Source organism: Thalassophryne amazonica, chromosome 5 (genome assembly GCF_902500255.1).
Source record: "Thalassophryne amazonica chromosome 5, fThaAma1.1, whole genome shotgun sequence".
NCBI lineage: Eukaryota > Metazoa > Chordata > Actinopteri > Batrachoidiformes > Batrachoididae > Thalassophryne > Thalassophryne amazonica.
The window spans coordinates 82631018-82650453 of NC_047107.1; the positions used below are offsets into that span (position 1 = coordinate 82631018).

At 40.5% G+C, this 19436-nt stretch overlaps 2 protein-coding genes across 2 annotated transcripts in view; one reads left to right on the top strand and one right to left on the bottom strand.

The window, feature by feature from the left end:
- Positions 1 to 518: 518 nt before the first annotated feature.
- Positions 519 to 1991, bottom strand: cldn5a (claudin 5a). Its single transcript, XM_034170703.1, has one exon. It carries the CDS (start codon positions 1835 to 1837, stop codon positions 1190 to 1192), a length of 648 nt encoding a protein of 215 aa, XP_034026594.1. The 5' UTR covers positions 1838 to 1991; the 3' UTR covers positions 519 to 1189.
- Positions 1992 to 6715: 4724 nt separating this feature from the next.
- zgc:63587 (uncharacterized protein LOC393431 homolog) overlaps positions 6716 to 19436 on the top strand; it is an 80657-nt gene continuing 67936 nt past the window's right edge. The window contains exon 1 of the mRNA XM_034170700.1: positions 6716 to 6854. The gene's annotated coding sequence lies outside the window, so the exon portion shown is untranslated. The remainder of the gene's footprint in view (positions 6855 to 19436) is intronic.

Consider the following 19436-nt stretch of genomic DNA (forward strand, 5'->3'; position numbering starts at 1 on the left):
GCTTCAGCTTCAGCTTTCAATAAGCGGACTTTTGAGTTGAAATTTGTTTCTCTCTGATGCATTTTCCTCTTTGTCACAAATTAAATTCAGCATCGCTACACTATGTGAATGAAATTGTGCTTCTGAATGTAACAAAACTGAATAGTAGTGGTGGGCTGCAACCTTTTATGGAGTACTGTCCTGACGGATGGAGATGGGCTTGTGACAAACGGTAAATGACTTGCAGGAGGACTATTTTAGAACTTTCTCCACAGCTCTAATTTGAAGGGTTTTCATTGACTGCGAATGAGGATGGGTGTGGGTGGGGGGTGGGTGAGTTGTGGAGTATTGTGAGCTGAACAGCAGAGCCCCACTCGAGCTGAATGGGTATTGTCATCTGGATTTCTATGGCTCACCAAAATACTTTCTCCCGCCGTGGGGGGTTTCGTGGATTCACGGTGGGAACAGCATTACGCACAGCCGCGGAAAGCGCTGCAGAACATCTTAACTGCCACTTATGTTTGAAGAACACACTTTGATTTCAGACAGTAGTTTAATTTGAATAAAAAGGCGACAAAATAGTACGTTTGCATGTACATGTATGAAACATAACAGAAAACAACGCTTATTCTAAGAAAGTGTGAAAAGAAAACTAAAGACGCGTCCGCTCCGTGCAGCCAAATAACGGACTGTAACATTTCTTGTTGCCACCACTGTCGGAAATTGATCATTGCTGGTCTTATTGTTGTTTTTGTTGGAGTCCTCGACATAAGTGCAGGGAAATGCGTCCTCTGAATGAGTGCAGCCAAATTAGTGCTGACGGTGCACATCAAGGCAACGGCATAATCAAGAGTCCTCCCATAAGAAAATGTTGAGCATTTACAATTATAACATTCAAAACGATAACATTTTATGGATCGAATAATAGTTGTTGCTAAGATGACAACAGAGATCCAAATAAGAATTTCGAAGACTGAAGCAGGTACCTAAGAAAGATCCTTTTGTTTGGTGTTACCTCTTATAAAAAGAAGTCTTTTTGAAATCTTTCGTAGATACAAAAGCAATCTGTTGTCCGAGCGTAAAAAATATAATAATAACTGAGATGCTTCTGCTGATTTTACTTCAAAAGTTCAGATTTCTTAAAAAAAAACGCGCAGGTGCAAAAATAATGTCTGACAAAACGTTTTTCAGGTCACTTTTACGCACGCAGCTACACGTAATTCCTCTTGTCGTAGTCTCCATTCTGCGTGGCTCTTTTGGTCGGTGCGTACTGTACCGAATATCCAGAGTTGCCACTTGCTGGACAGGAGCAGCAGAGGAGCGTTCCTCCGATCAGCAGCAGCGCCGTGGCCGCCCAGCCGATGTAGAGCGCAGCGCCGATCTCCCTCTTCTTGGACGCGTGCACCTGCGGGTTGTAGAAGTCCGAGATAATGTTGTTGGCCATCCAGCAGAGAGGCACGAGCACGAACACGCCGCTGATGATGAAGATGATGCCTCCAGCGTTCACCACCCGGGCTTTGACGTACTCGTTGCGAATGCAGTTGGTGCACTGCGCTCCCGCGATCACCACCATGAGCCCCAGCACGCCCAACACCGAGGAGATGATGGTGAGCGCTCTAGCCGCTTGGAGGTCCTGAGTCAGGGCGAGGACGGAGTCGTGCACCTTGCACTGCATCTGACCTGTGCTCTGCACTACGCACGACATCCATAAGCCGTCCCACATCGTCTGAGCCACTACGATGTTGGCTTCGATGAAAGCCGTCACTTTCCACATGGGCAGCCCGCACGCAACCATCACCAGCAGCGAGCCAGTTACGCACAGCGACAGTCCAATGATCTCCAGTCCGGCAGACACCATTTTTCTCTCTTTGTGTTCAGTCCAAAGATTTCTCAAATCTTCCTGATTTGTGATGTTGAGAGAAAACTATTTCTGGTCTTTATGCCCTGATTGTATCTCAGTGAGCTTCAGCTTCAAATCACCACATCGAATTTTAGATACGAAACAGAAGATTCTGCGTCTGCAACTGGAACCACAGTAGCACTGGACCCGAATGTGTGCAGGGTGGGGGTGTGTGGACTCCAAGAGAAACTTTAGTCCAATCAGCTGTCGCTGCATCCTCAAGAGACCAATGAAAACGCGGGGAAGTTGAGACAAGCGGTCCAGAGCGCATTGTGCATTTGAACAGTTATTTACAATGAATAGAAGCGCAGAGAGGGAGGTGGGGCGTGTTGAAGTGTTAATGATTTTTCAAAAACTTCCGTGTCACTACACGCTAATTCCTCATACTTCATAGTTTCACTATATTCTGACTGTATTTTCAAATAGATCTGCACAAGAAATGTCTCATAAACAATTACACGCTATGTATTTCAGAGGGATGTTAAAATCTGATAGATTAATTAATCAGGGATATTTTTTGTAGAGAGCAGAAATATTTTGGATTAAAAAAAAGTATTCTTCACCCAAGTAAAAGCGAATAAGTGATGCATTCAAAAGAAGGTGGCTATACTTTTAATAGATTGTTTTAAAATGATTAATACTTTACCATCTTAATTAGTAATTGTCATGTAAATATACATGGCCAGGAGTGGGACAGATAAAGTATCATATATTCGAATTATTTGCCCAATCTTGAAGGTGTACATTTAAGGACAAGTTCACTTTTTTTAAACCTTAGTAAGACCAAAACATTGTTTACAATTAAGCCTCCGAGTTCCATATCCATCTTTGACAACTGCATAGTATGAGAGAAACCCTGTAATAAATAAAATAAAATAAAATAAAAAAGTGGAGATTAAATATACCAGCACTCTACTGCATCTGCCGTAGAGCTGAAAACAAGGTTTATTTATTTATTTTTATTTATCTATTTTTCCAGAAAATAAAGCATTTACCCAGATATCCTATGTGCTATGAACTATTTACTTTCACAAACAAACAAATACACTAAACTAAATTAAACTAGACAAAACAAAACAAAATAAAACACACACACACACACACACACACACACACACACACACACACACACACACACACACACACACACACACACACACACACACACACACACACACACACACACACACACACACACACGCGCCTATCTGCCCATATTTATTGAGATGTTTAGTACCACTAATGTGCTGACAATTACAAGAAAAGGTTTTCTAGTTCTATAGTTGTCAAAAGGTGAATGAAGCACTGTGATGTTTGAGGGCCAAAAATGTTGAGTAAGGTTGTAAAAAGTGAACTCATCCTTTAATATAAAAGCCTATGTTACTGAGCAAAACTCTTAGACATGAAAATAAAATTGATAAAGCAAAAATGCTCCAAAATTAATGAAAAGCTTCTAAATATTACACCATTTCTGATAAATAAATAAATAAAAATGATATGACTACCACTTGCCTTTAAAAATGTATTATTTTGAGCAAGCTTTCTTTTGGTTTTATTAGAGCATCCTGTTGACAAATCCATATTATATTATATTATATTATTGTAAATGGTATAATATAACCATATTATATTATATTATATTATAATTTGTTGTATTTATGTAATTTATTTATTTATTATTATATCTTTGGAGAACTTAAATTTCTATTTATGCATGAAGTGTGCTTTTTAGGTACTATTATACACTTTTTATTACACTAATAAATGATTTATGAATTATGTAAACATCTAGTCAGGTTTGTATTAATCTGAGAAAGTCTCGTATTTAATTAATATCATGGTACAGGGCCTTCTAAACAGGAAGTGCCAATTTTCAAATCCACAGTAAAACAGGAAATGTTCAGATGTCAAACACTTTCTGGATTGACAGACGAGATCCCATGGAATCTTGCGGGAACTCAATGGCAAGCTCACACTCAAAAAGGAAGTGCCAACTTTCCAGTCACAGTGAAACAGGAAATGTTGAACACTTCCTGGCATGGGTGGAGCTGGAGTGGAGGCTGGGGTTTCATTGGACTCCCCTGAAATCTGTTTGGACACAGATCATTGACATTTCACGGCACCACACGTCTGGTTGAAAGACCAGCATTTTAAAATCAGTGAGTCATAATGACTGCTAGGTTCCTCCTGTCCAGTAGTTTGTGCTGTGAACTACAAAAAGTTCTAATCCACCTTAGTAGAAGAAGAAAATGTTTTGAACTGAACACATCATTTGAACTATGGACTTCTCATCACACCAAACTTATATTGGTGAGTAAACGATCGTATTTTATGCCAGAAATGAGGTCCAGGTTGTTAAAAGCAGCATTTCTCTTTTAATTTGGGTTGCTTTATATACACATGTTTAAGCTAACAGACAGCAGCTGGTTCATGCTCTGTTGGGTTATTAGTGCAGATAACTGAAACAATCCTTCAAATGGTGATACAAGCATCAAATTCAGCACAAATACAGCTGGAGCAAAATTAATGGTGCAACTTTAACTTTTGCTCCCTGTACACACTGAAACTGACCTTTGTCACCATTCTTGCTGCTTTTACCTCATAACATTCAGTCACAAATTGTCCAAACGATACCTTTTTTGGAATCCTTATGATCAGGCAAATAATGTGGTGTAGTTTTCTATATGATTGGAGCATCTTTTAATTTTGACCCCTGTGTGATTCTTCAATTGACCCCTACCTGGCTGCCTATTGAAAATTCAAGTGGCCAATCACTTTTTAAAAAAGAGTTAATGTCTATGGATTATTTGTGCCAAATTTGATGCTTGTATCACCATTTGTAGGATTCCACTCTAAATATTCTCTTATTTGCTGCACTATATATGAGATGTAAGAAGCTGCTCCTCATTGTTTCTCAATTGCCCTCAAAACATTTATATACATTTTTTTTTCTAAAATTATCTTCCTTAACTCAAACTGAAAGCAAATCTCTACAACTTGATATAAATTAATTAAAAATATAAAATCCAGCTTCCTGATGAAGTGGTGTGGAGGAGGATTTTCTTAAAAAGAAGACCTGAAAGTTCAGCTACAATTTGACAGAAAGTACATTTGAGATGAAAGCCTAGATTTGATGTTTTGGTGAAAGAAATTTTTGTATTTCTTCATAATTGATGTAAATAAAGTCCAAGATATATTCAGTGACTTGGAAATGTTCATGTTTCCATCCCCTGACTTGTCTAAAGAAAACTGTCAATAAAACTGATTATTATTTGCAGGTATTATCAAGTTTTAGAGCTTTGCTTTCCATTTGAGTTTGAGAAAGATAATTTTAGAAATGTTTATTCTTTATTTTTTTGTATTTCTTGTATTTAAAATGGCATAAACAAATTAAAATGTGTGAAATTCCAAGTGTTCCAATGCTTTTGGAGGGCACAGTATCCTAACCTTATGATGAGTGCAAAATGAGTGTGGTATTATTATCGTTTTGTTTAAGAATGTTTCGTTTTCACTGTTGCTGCACTTTGTGTCAAATCATAGTCATATTGTATATCATATGAAAATTCAGTAAGGTATATCTTCTATTATACATCCCAAATCTAAGGTGGAACTCTACTAGTGTTTACTAAGGTACACGTAAATATCTTTAAAAAAAAAAGACAGAGTAGAGCCACTAAGGTGCCTGGTCTTGAGAACCAGGGATGGTAGGTTGAAAAGCTTTTTTTATCCCATGGGATCTCTCCCTACCCACCTAAGCGGCTCAAGAATATGGGTGACATTTACATGACAATTTTTATGACAATATTGAGATACGATAATTTGGCCATATTGCACAGCCCTACTGTAAACTAGCTGAAAACTTTGAATATTAATTTACATCTACATTAACAAAAATGCTTAAAGTGGCAGGGGGTTAAGGGGGCTGTAATTAGGGGGTCAGCTGAAAAGCAATAAAGAAAAATGCTTCAAAAGGTGGTGGGATATGGGGACGGAGGCCCCCCCCCCCCAGAAGCTGAAAGGTTTTAGTCATGCTCATGCTCCCAAGAACCATTTTACTGGAAAAAGTCTGAAGGACCTAAAGGACATGGTTAGATGGTGAGGAGCGTTTCCAGGAATGTGAGAGACAAATAAAGAGAAATGCTTATAAAGGTGACGAGCTCCTACAGAAGCTGAAAGACAAAATAAGGAAAATGCTTAAAAAGGTGGGGGATCTGGGGAGCGGAGCCTCCCCAGAAGCTGAAAGGTTTTGCCATGCTAATGCTCCCCTGAAGCATTTACTCAAAATAAAGTCTGAAGGACCTAAATGACATGGTGAGATGCTGACGAGCTTCGCTCATTCATGACATATGCATATTATAATAAAATGGAAAACATTCTGTGTAACATTTGTTTTTAATTAACATTTGGAAGTATTAAAATTGGTATTTTTCTGATATAATTATTAATTAAAACAATCAAATTTTTATGTGTTTTTATAACAAGAATTCTAATGAGACAATACAAATCCAAAGGTTTATTGCAAAGTACTGTGTAGAAAGGGAAAATCTTTCATGCAAAATAGAATACATAACGCTTCCTTGTCTGCTAAGTTGTTACTTTGTAAAACAACCCGTTTACAGCCTAATGATGCTGTATTTTTATTGTTATATTTTATTTTTAAATTTATTTATATGGTAATTCTATAATCGGTTATTAAACCGATTTTAGGAGAAGACAGGCAGAGAAGCCACAGGGCAGAGTGATTTTACTTAAGAAACTGTTTTACTTAGGAAGCCATGTTGGATCTACCGGACCCTGACATTCTGCAGGCCCGCCTTTCTGAACGTTGAGCCAAGATGGCGTCAGTAGCTCAACTCGTTTGCATGGCAGCTCAGGGAGGGTGGACAACAGGAACGTTTTCCGGGTTTCTCTTCCTGGGCTGGCACAGCGCTGGAGGCGAAAAGGTTCATTGACGTTATTTTAAAGTTATATACAGGTAAGGAAACATTGGATATTTATTTATTTTTTTTATTGTTCTTTTTAAGGCGTTGTCGTAGCAGGAGGATAAAGTCACATCACAGTTATCTTAACACTATCTGGCAACTTGACACCAGTCACGGTAACAACTTGCTGGCTAAAGTTTTACATGGAGCTATTGCGTGTTTGTTGCTACTTTTACATTCGAACTAGGTTGGTCAAACATATTAAAACACGGTAACAGCCCATTTACTAATATAAATTTCCGTAAAAGTTGAAATGTATTAGTTGGTGTTTGATAAAGTCTCAGATTGGGTGTGGTGGACACAACTGTTACACAGAAACAGGCCTGCACACACATTCATACCTCCCCCACAACAATTGTTTTAATACCCACTTTACATTTTACGAATTAATTATTTGCCTGCAAGTAACCATTCTGTCCTGTCCAGAGCAACTTTAAAAGAACAGCGATGGTAGAAGAATGTCTAGTTTCTGAGCTCAGCTGTTGTTCTTTTATGTTCCACTTTACAGTTGACAGCTGCAGAGATACACTCAGCACAGCTACAGAACCCCAAATTGATCAACTAGAATAGTACCCTTTGTTATTCAAATTGCCCAGCATCATGGTTTATGACTAAACCTAAATTTTGATCTTGTAATTTGTCAGTTGCTTAATCTACAACTTTGCATCTTTATGTAACAATGAACATGGCAGTTTCTTATTGGATGCCATACAGTCACAGTGGACTGTGAGTGGATGGTGTATGAATTGGTAGAAGTGGCCAGTAGAGGTGGGCGGATTGATCCTAATATCGATACCAACGCTGGTATTGATATTGAACGAGCATCGTGTAAAAAGATCGATACTCAAGCTTTTTCTCTCCCGCACGCACTGACTGCTGCGCACGCAGATTCATCAAATCTGAGCATATCTCACCCATATTGGCCTCTCTTCATTGGCTTCCTGTTAATTCTAGAATAGAATTTAAAATTCTTCTTCTTACTTATAAGGTTTTGAATAATCAGGTCCCATCTTATCTTAGGGACCTCGTAGTACCATATCACCCCAATAGAGCGCTTCGCTCTCAGACTGCAGGCTTACTTGTAGTTCCTAGGGTTTGTAAGAGTAGAATGGGAGGCAGAGCCTTCAGCTTTCAGGCTCCTCTCCTGTGGAACCAGCTCCCAATTCAGATCAGGGAGACAGACACCCTCTCTACTTTTAAGATTAGGCTTAAAACTTTCCTTTTTGCTAAAGCTTATAGTTAGGGCTGGATCAGGTGACCCTGAACCATCCCTTAGTTATGCTGCTATAGACGTAGACTGCTGGGGGGTTCCCATGATGCACTGTTTCTTTCTCTTTTTGCTCTGTATGCACCACTCTGCATTTAATCATTAGTGATCGATCTCTGCTCCCCTCCACAGCATGTCTTTTTCCTGGTTCTCTCCCTCAGCCCCAACCAGTCCCAGCAGAAGACTGCCCCTCCCTGAGCCTGGTTCTGCTGGAGGTTTCTTCCTGTTAAAAGGGAGTTTTTCCTTCCCACTGTAGCCAAGTGCTTGCTCACAGGGGGTCGTTTTGACCGTTGGGGTTTTACATCATTATTGTATGGCCTTGCCTTACAATATAAAGCGCCTTGGGGCAACTGTTTGTTGTGATTTGGCGCTATATAAAAAAAAAAATTGATTGATTGATTGATCAAAGTCTACTAGCAGCGCTGCGCTGTGTCACACAATATGGAGCAGTGCACCCTCTCCCCTCTGGTCTGTTGTTGTTGCGCCATCACGTGGCTCAGCGGCACCAGCCAATTGTTGTTGTATTGTGGTTTGTTACCCCTCTACCTCAGGAGATTTTGTTTTAAGTTGTGTTGAGTGATTTTTTTTTTTTTAAACAAAAATGTTGATTGTGATAAAGTATTTTGTTGTCATGTACAATGTTTGGCGAAATTCTATCCTAGGTCTTTTGGATCCTTTGAATCTATGAAGCTTAAATATGAAAACGTATCAGTATCGATATCAGCGGTACTGGGCCTGTATTTACTTGGTATCGGATCAATACCAAAATTCCCTGTATCACCCATCTCTAGTGGCCAATAAAGGGTTAAAATATGATGCAATAGTTGTACATCCAGGGACAGCCCTCCTATGTCTGCATCAGAAACATGGCACTTTTTCTGAGTTTTTGGGCAAATTACATGGCAAACAAAGTGAAAATGCAAAGAAAGTGATGATGCATGTATGTATATTGATTAATAACAGAAAACTATCAAAAGGGGGGAATAAGTGCAAAGATGATTGAATATATCAGAGCAGTAAATTTATCAGTCTGTGTGAATGTGCATTGACTCCCCATGTGCGGTTATTCCACGAGCTGCAGCTGATCCACAATGTGAATTCTGCCTTCCAGAACAGCTCTTTATATGATCATCTGAATCATCTACCTGTTGCCACATGTACATAAGGGCTGGATTGTCATTCCTATACTCATATTGTTATATTTAATAAAAAATAATAAGTGCACGCAGGAGCTGCTGCTGCTGCTGCTGCTGCTGCTGCTGCGTTCAAGTACCATCAGAAATTACACAACTTTTTGTAGTTTCAAATTCAGCAGTTGCTTGTGGCAAAATAATTAATTGTATCCACACAAAACATTAATTCTGACCTATATAAGGTGCCTGAGCTCAGTGAAGCTGAACCCCCACCCAGATAAAAAAAAAAAATCCATGCAAACAGGCTGAGTGTTGTGTGGGCCGCTGAAGAGGAGGTACTGCTGGCCCACCACCACTAGAGGGCGCCCTGCCTGGAGTGCAGGCTCCAGGCACCGGAGGGCGCTGCCACCTTACGGGAGCAGCCAGGATGACAGCTGTCATCTATCACTGGAGACAGCTGATCCCAATCACTGAGGAGGTATATCAGCAGGACGGCATCTCCACCTCATTTGCCGAGATATCGCTCTACCAAGGAGGTAACGAACTCAGCCAGCCCTTCATCATTTGTGAAAGGAACGTATTTGATAAGTATCCTAGTTACTAGACAGTGTTGTTTTCTGATTAGAGGTGGAGGTGGTGTTTTCCACCCCACGTGTTGTTGGGTGCAGCCGCACCCACGTCTGACTGTGTCTGTTCCTCGCCAGCAGTACCGGATCCGACGAGCGGAGGCAGAGACCACCTGGGAGTTCGGGACTTGGCGGTTCCAGTATTCCCGGGGTTCGGTGGCAGAGGAAATCGGGTGGTTCCGGTTCGTCTTGGACAGACGTCTCCTATCGTCGAGCCTGCCCACACGACACCGTTGGAATTTAACTTGAGACCGAAATTGTGATTTGTTGTATTTGTTGTGCGTGTTCACAACAGTAAAGCCTTGTTATTTGACTTTCTTCATTGTCCGTTCATTTGCGCCCCCTGTTGTGGGTCCGTGTACTGACACTTTCCCAACACTGAGTTTGTCTTGTAATTTCCGATGGTACATGAACGTAGCAGCAGCGCTTACAAACGGCTTCTGTACTGTGTGGAAACATTCAGCTGGTTGAACGAAGTCAAACTAAACGCTAGCTTACAAAAACTAAGCAAACTATAAAAACCCGTCAAGAACGACAGCAAAACGTGGGCTGCAGGAACGAAGCTGCGCGATGGTTAAACAATGATTTCTTGTTTTGTTTGGGCTTCATTGCCCTTCGTTAAGTGCCGTGTGACCAGGCCATAAGAATGTCAGAAATTTTCTCCAGATGTAAACCAGAAAATTGTGATACCATAAACTGCAAGGTGATAGGAGATTTGCTCATGCTTGTCCATGTTATTCATCCATATGTTCCACATTATTGTCCTCTTTGGTTGTACCAAACACATGTTTACAAAAAATTTTCATGGCCCTTTATTTTGTATCCAGCTGGGTAAAGGCGGTGGTGCTGTGTTAATGGATTAAAGGATTATTAACCGACTGTGAGGTCTGTACGGTCTGTATCCCCATACAGACCGAGCAAGTGAGGTTAATAATTTATTATATCGCTATTTTATGTGTATATACAGTGAGGAAAATAAGAATTTGAACACCCTGCAATTTTGCAAGTTCTCCCACTTAGAAATCATGAAGTGGTCTGAAATTTTTATCTTAGGTGCATGTCCACTGTGAGAGACATAATCTAAAAAAAAAAAAAAAAAAAATCCGGAAATCACAATGTGAGTTTTTAATCATTTATTTGTATGCTACTGCTGCAAATAAGTATTTGAACACCTGTGAAAATCAATGTTAATATTTGGTACAGTAGCCTTTGTTTACAGTTACAGAGGTCAAACATTTCCTGTAGTTTTTCACCAGGTTTGCACACTGCAGCAGGGATTTTGGTCCAGGTTTGGTCCAGGTTTTTCTGGTTTGGAGTTTCAGCTCCCTCCAAAGATTTTCTATTGAGTTCAGGTCTGGAGACTGGCCAGGCCACTCCAGGACCTTGAAATGCTTCTTATGGAGCCCCTCCTTAGTTGCCCTGGCTGTGTGTTTGGGGCCATTGTCATGGTGGAAGACCCAGCCATGACCCATCTTCAATGCTCTTACTGAGGGAAGGAGGTTGTTTGCCAAAATCTCGCAATATATGACCCCATCCATCCTCCCTTCAATACGGTGCAGTCGTCCTGTCCCCTTTGCAGAAGAGCACCCCTAGAGTATGATGTTTCCACCCCCATGCTTCACGGTTGGGATGGTTTGGGACTGTTACTTTATTGTTCAACTAAATTCGATCTCCCCATGGGTTTAAGATGTTTGAAAGCACCGCTCTCAAGAGCGGTGCTTTCAGACATCACAACTGGAGTTTTATTTATTGAATAAATTAGTAGTTTAGGAACATGGGTTTTAAATGTAACAGACTGGGACACTATGGGTTACATTCAACACCACATTTTTGGGCTGCTCTCTGCAGCCGTACCGAGGGATTAAGACACTGATCTATGGGGGAAATCAATTTTACTGTGTGCCCATCAAATCAGAAATAAATTCAGATAAATTAGTTGAAGTGATTTTTGTTTATTTTTACCAAAATAATACATGTGTGCTGTGTGTCACAAATTTAGGGGAGTTTGGTGTCCCCCTTTTCAGATAAAAATTTAAAAAAGAAAAAAAAATCCAAGATAATTATGTTATCACTACGGTTGGGTATCGGGAACCAATCGTTAAGAAATGATTTGATCCACTGACATCAATAGCCTTTTTGCTTAACGATTCCCTTATCGGTCCTTCAGAGCAGCCATTGTTTTTGAGAGTGTTTGTTGGGAAAATGATCATTTCTCTACGTTGATTGCAGACCCTGCAGCGGGTCTGTAATCAACCGCTTCTGCAGCGCAGCTCTACTTTGAAGCTTGAAGCAGTGCTCCGACCCGCTGCTTCATTGAATCTTTTGCTTCGCTGCTTTTCAGAAGCTTCAAGTCCAATAGACCTGCATTGAAATAAATGTGGTCAGATTTCAGAAAGAAATAGCTGATATGTATTTATAAGACCCTAGTGAATGCAGTAAAGTAAATCTGTAAGCCCAAATTTGTAATTCAGCGGAGAAATAGGAGCGCCTTGGGGCAACTGTTTGTTGTGATTTGGCGCTATACAAGAAAAAAGTTGATTGATTGATTGAAATCTTCGTTTAAAAATGACAAATTTGCAGCTAAAATTTAGCCCTCCACGAAAACAGTTTGTACATCCGAATCATTTCCATGACGTCGGGGACAAGACGATGCGCTCCCGCCTTCAGTCCGATCCCGCATTGAAATTGATTTTATCTGTTAGTAATGTTACTGTTATACACATCCTGGTTTCAACATCCAAAAGTAAGCTGCAATGAATGCGAGATACAGCTCTGCATGCTCAGATCAGCGGCGACATCAACAGCGGGCACCGTTCTTCCCCGACGCCTCTCTCACTGCCTCCCATGTGCTTACCGAGTGCATGCGCTCGTTAAATTCCGCCGCGGGCCACTCACACCCCCGTGTCTGCTGTGCAGCCGCAGACACGGCTCTGTCTACTGAACGGAGGTGCAGCCAACTTGGCACAAGTCCAGAGACTATGCTCACCGTTTTGATGCGGCGCGCCCGGTGACACCTGTTGCTCGCAAGGACAGACTTCTTGCGGCAAAATCTGCAGCGCCGCACGTCTCGGTAATCGGTGCCGCAGAGCTCCGTGGCTGCTGAGAGAGGTTCATATCTTTTTAATGACTTGAATTCTTTGCGGGTCTCGCCTCCGTACCCCGCGACATAACACCGGAGGCGAAAGACAGTAGATTTTCAATGCAACACCACTCAATCAAATGGGCGTATGAAAAAGTCCCCAGAAATCATTTTCAAGCACAAATAAAAGAAATGTGTACTCACCAAACGTGCCGCAAGACAATATGAAGTTTTAAAAAAAGTAGATCCTTCCATATAAGACGAAAAAGGTGCAGATGCAAACTGACGTAAATCCACAAATTACAGTTGGCGCGCGCAATGCATACTGGGATAGGGTCTTTTCCCTGACGTCTCGGCAGCGTCCCGGATGTGATGACAGTTTTGCAGAGGGCTAAATTTTAGCTGTAAATTTGTCATTTTAAAATGATTTCTCTGTTGAATGACAGATCTGGGCTTGCAGATTTACTTTACTACATTCAGAAGGATCTTATGTGTAAATGTCATTTTTTGGTCCAAAGATCTGACTGCATTTATTTCAATGCAGGTCTACTTTAAGCTCTCTCAAAGCCATTAAAATTTGTCATTCGTGAGTCACTTTTGTGCAGATTAAAGACACTAACTGGAACTCCTGTCTTGTTGTGAGAAAGAAACGAGAATTGTCCTCTGTTCCGTTTGCACAGCTGCAAACGCTGCGGGCTCTCTGCCGAGTCAAGTTAGAAAGATAGAGTCCGGTCGGAATTAATAACTTCAAAGTGAATCACCATTTAATTCAAACGACACCTCTTTCCAAGAGTTGTAATACAAACGATAAACTGCAATTGATCAAAATGTTTTTTTCCTCCCAAAATGAGACATCCTGTGCTGACATACAGTAGCTGAGTGCAGCTCAGACGTATGGAGTTACATTCATGCCAAAATGTCTGAAAGGAAATGCTTTTGACAAAAACTTTTTCTATTCTATTTATTCTATTCTGTTATTTCTATTTATATCCAGAAATCAAGGATCCACCATGTAGATTTTATTAAAGTCCAGAGATCTCGGATCCAGTGATGACCAATTTCACATTCATTTACTTTAAGACTCAGTAAATGTTGTTGACATAGAAAACCTGTAAAGCCTACTTTTAGTACATGGAAAATCCACAAGAGGTATCGATAAGGGAATCGGGTCGATAAGCGGAATCGATAATGGCATCGATATTGATAAAATCTTATCAATACCCTTCCCTAGTTATCAGTTATTTAATCAATATATATACAGGGCTGTGAAAACTCAGCGGATCCGAGGAATTCCGCGGATTTCATCATGGGAGTGGTGTGTTAGTGTAGTACTTTGTAATTGTAATCGTCACTGAGTTTTTAAAATGCCTATCGCAAAGCATTTCCTTTTTTTATGACATCGTGCAAGTTTTATAAGTCCGCGGACACTGATCTGTGTGTTACAGATCCGCAGATCCAGTGTCCTCGGATCCGCGGAACTTCGCGGAGGACAAATGCCACTCAAAGTGTAGCTGTTACGACAGTTGTCGTAAAGCGGGACTGGTTGGTTGCTGCGGCGATGCTCTGTGGCTCCTGCAAGACGCTTAAGCTAAATGTAGCATGTGGACATCGCAAACTTTTAGAGCTCTCAAGTTTTTAAAAGAAGAATTTTGCATGTGTGTGTCACAGAGCGACATCAGACAGAGGGGAAATGGCACGAAAGACGGTTTGAAAAAGTTTGATAAGGACAAGAATTGTTGCTGGCTTCATCAACACACCTGAAAGATAAATGGGAAAAGTGAACTATGCCATCAGGAAACACGGTAAGAATTTTTCTCTCCCTGGAAAATAAACATTGTGCTGTTCAAGATTTTAGACAAGATTATGTGACAATGTGTTTTCTTACTAATCTAGACTTTCTTTCATTGAAAAAAAAAAACATTGTGGCTTTGAATAGATTTACATGAATTTACACGAGAATGTAAATGAGTTTTTATTAATGTAGACTTTTTTCATGGGAAAAAAGACACTGTGGCTTTGAGTGAATTTACACAACAATATGTGACTTTTTTACTATCAGCTGTGTTATTGATATTTTACCATGATTTTCAAAATATTCTACAAGCTTTAGCTGTGGTTTTTGAAATGCTTTAACAGTCTTTTCAGCCTCCATGAATTTCATGTAGTTTTATTGTTCTGAGTTGATGCATAAGACCTAGACCCCGGCTCGACCCCCTGCAAATTTTCCTCGGATTTCACAATTTTCATTTCACAGCCCTGTATATAGAGACAATCATTTTATATTTTTTCCTTGCACATAGGGCTTTTCTGTTTTTACTGACCAATAATGTTGGCTTGTGTAATGGTGCCCCTTTTCATGAAGTGACCCAAATCCATTTTTGGGGGGTGTGGGGGTGGGGGGTGGCGGCAGGGGTGTCAGCCAATCAGAGTAGAGCGGCACCATGACATCACTGGCTGGCCTCTCCGGCGATCCAAAACCACTTTGTTTCTGGCAAAATATAACACGTTTCTCATATTATGTAAAAGCTAGTGAGAAATAAACACTTCTAAAACTGAGAATGCTGTTTTTGTAACCCGATAACACCTCTGGAGTGATTTACAAGACATCTCGTGGACGTTAGGCTGGTGGCGTCAGTGGCTGGTCTAGCTAGCTGCTAAATCTGCTTTGTTTTTGTCTAAATATAACCTCTTTCTCATATATTATGTAAAAGCTATCAAGAAATACTTCTAAAACTAAAAATGCTGTTTTTGTAACCTGAGAGCTCCTCTGCAATGATTTACAAGGCGTCTCGTGGACGTCAGCGTGCACACGCATCACACACGGTCAAAGCTAACTTCCACCCTTTTCAAAAGCTCATGTATGCGTACATGCACACCCTCCTGCAGATGCCATTAAAATGTAAATAAAATATCGTTTATGATTGAGTTTATTCTGCAACATCATACAGAGATGAATATATCAATGATACATGGATAACACAATAAAGCATAAATGCTTATTTCCATTGTGGTCCTTGTGAAATTATCACGTGACAAAATAGAGGGGATTGATTGAACGTACAAATTGTGCATAACAAAATATGATCTTACTAATTCATGTAAATAACAATAAATGCATAATTTATTTTATATATACACATATATAAAATTAATTAGAGCACTAGTGCAACCCATACTCTGCTTTTGCTGTATTTGTTTTTCTTGTAGTTTGTAAAAGTATGTATATTGTAAGGAGCTTCATCATTACAAATTAAGCTATGCAGATAAAGCAATAAATCATTGCCTTTTAAAGTATTTTTGTGATTATTAAATGACAAAATGTCAGAAAAGTTTCAGTTTCTTAAGCCTCCGTGACATGGCACTAACAAAGGACACCGAAGCCACAACGAAACAAGAAATGTGGACTTGCGTTGACTTTTGGAGACATCGTTTAACCATCGTCCAGCTTTGTTTCTGTAGCTGGTGCTTTGTCAGAATTTTCAAACTGTTGAAAAATGTCAACGAATCCTGATGACAACCTCAATTTGTCCGTATTCCATTTTGCTTTCTGTCTTGATGGTTCCTCATCATTCATGTAGTTCCTGTACCGTCAGCATTCTGTTTGACTGTCGTCCAACCTCCCAAGTCCAACATCATGCACAAACATTGATGATATCTGAGCGGATCAATAACTAAAGATCCGACGAGCTGACCATGACTCGTCCATGTGTGGGACGAAAAGCAGCATTTTCATATAGATACAATAGCAGCAAGAACGTTTGATCACCTATTTTAACTATTTAAGCACGTTGCAGTTGTCTCTGGCTGCAACGTGTATGTGCGTGCACACGTTGTAGTGAAGACAAACCTGTTGTCAAGATAATGCAGCTGGAGGTGGCTGTGGAAAGCACAGACCCGCTGCAGAAATGATCACAATGTCAAGGTTGCCATTCACTTCGTTTTTCTTTTGTTAGTTTTGGTTTCGTTTCTGTCTTTTTATGCGCTTTTCGGTGATGGGAGAAGTGCCGGCTCATTCGTCCACTTTTTCTCGACAGTTCGTGACATTGGGACTTATATTCCTTCGTTCAGCGATCACTGTCTTTCTAGGCCTTCAGAGTCCATTGTCTTTTTTAAATAGCATTGCAATAATGAAATGTGTTTAGTTTATAGTGAACGGAGAACCTGGAGCAGCTGGCTTGGCATTCTTCTTTAATAAATGATTAATTGATAATAAAAACAATTGCTGTCAAATAACTAAAATATATATATATATATATGTATATGAGGTCTGTGATGAAAAAAGCGGTCCTTTTTATTTTTTTCAAAAAATAAATGGATTTGATTCATATGTTTTTACGTCAGACAAGCTTGAACCCGCGTGCACATGCGTGAGTTTTTTCACGCGTGTCGGTGACGTCATTCGCCTGTGGGCAGGCCTTGAGTGAGGAGTGCTCCACCCCGCCCGTCGGAATCTCTTTGTCTGAATAGCTGCTGTGGACGGCGCGCGTTGCTTTATCAACATTTTTTCTGGACCTGTGAGGGATATCCGAGTGGACACTACTCGAGAAATTAAGATGGTTTTCGATGAAAAGGTTAACGGCTGATGAGAGATTATGGGGTGTTTCTGTTGCTGTAAGGACTTCCCACGGAGTGGGACGTCGCGCAGCACTTCCAGGCACCGTCGTCGGCCTGTTTCGACCTGGAAACATTCTAATTTAAGGCTTAATTCACCCAGGACGTCGTGAGAGAACAGAGAACATTCAGAAGAGGCCGGCATGAGGACTTTTTGCGGACATTCCACTGTTTAAGGACATTTTGTAATGAAAGACATGCGCGCAAACGACTCGGCGAATCTGTGTGCGCCGCGACAGGAAAAACACCTCCGTGTTGAAAACCATTTGTAAAATTCAGGCGGCTTTTGATGGCTTTCAACAAGTGAGTAACTGAGAAATTGTTTAACAGCTTGGGCATGTTCCAACTTGCCCGTTAAGGTTTCCAACGGAGGTGTTTTTCCTGTCGCGACCCCCCGTGGTCGGGTCCGGCCCGACATGCGACTCTGCCCGCACGTTCTTTCATTACAAAATGTCCGTTAACAATGGAATGTCCGAATAAACTCCTCATGCCGACTTCTTCTGAAAGTTCTCTGTTCTCTGACGACTTACTGGGTCAACAGAGCCTGAAATGTGGAAGTTTTCAACTTGAAACGGCGAGACGCTGCCGCCTCGAAGTGCAGATCGCCGTCAGGCGCCGTGGGCCGTCCTTAAAGCGACACTACCAGACCAAAATCTCTCATCAGCCGTTAAAATTTTTACCGAAAACCAGCTGAATTTATCGAATGGTGTCCACTCAGTTGTGCCTTACAGTTTTTGAAAAAATTTTTATCAAACAAAGCAGCAGTCTCTGAGCCATTCCTAAACAATGAAAAAACGACGAGAGGGTGGGCCACTCCTCACTCAAAGACTGCCCACAGGCAAATGACGTAACCGACAGGCGTGAAAAAACTCTCGCATGCCCACGAGGGTTCAAGCATGTCTGATGTAATCACACGTGATTCAAATCCATATGGTTTTTGAAAAAAATAATAAGGTCCGTTACTTTTATCACAGACCTTGTGTGTGTGTGTGTGTGTGTATGTATGTATATATATATATATATATATATATATATATATGAACCCATATTCCATTGGAAAAATGGTGCTAAATTAACTCCTTGATCTGCACAAAGACCGTTGGCTTCTTCTTATATGGAGCAATATTTCTGCAGTGTTTTACAAAAATCAGTAACTTTAGAAGTACTCCCAGTCACAAACAAATCACATGGAGCCAAAGCATAACTTTAGTGGGAGAGGTAATTATAGCTGTATTAACTGGTGCACCATGAAAAGGCTTTCAAGCATCTGTTTCATCCTTGACCTTTGAACATAAATCGCCTTAGTGCAAAATAAATGTAATGTTTAGACAGCTTCACAATAATTCAGGGAAATAATATATTTTAGCTGCGTTCATGTCTGTCTGAGAAGTGGCAGAGGTCCAGTATTGAATAATAATATTGTATATGATCTTTGCTTGACTTTTTGGCTTTGTGAATGTGTCACATCCTGTCTCGCTGAGTGCTGAACACTTTGGGCACAAAGGCAGCTTGTGTGACCTGTAATCTTGAAGCATTTTCTTCAGCTAACTTGTTTTTTGTTTTGCTTTGTTTTGTTTTTAACTAAGCTGAACATACACTTCAGTAGCATTCAGAAAGACAGCATTTTGCAGTACTGACATACTGTATGTTGCGGGTCTCTGATCCAGCAACTTCACTGTTCACTGACCTTTCCCCTTCCTGTCACCTCTTCTCACAAAGACTGCCACAGCACAGGAGTGCCTGGGAATGCATCAGTCTGAACCTGTAATCTGTTGGCGCTAATTTCCTCCTCTTTTACAATGTGGTGTGAATGGAAATGCGTGAGCTGATTCACGGTGACAGATGCGAGTTGACCTGTG

Excerpts from the sequence above, each read along its gene's own strand:
- cldn5a (XM_034170703.1), bottom strand. The coding sequence starts at position 1,837 with ATGGTGTCTGCCGGACTGGAGATCATTGGACTGTCGCTGTGCGTAACT.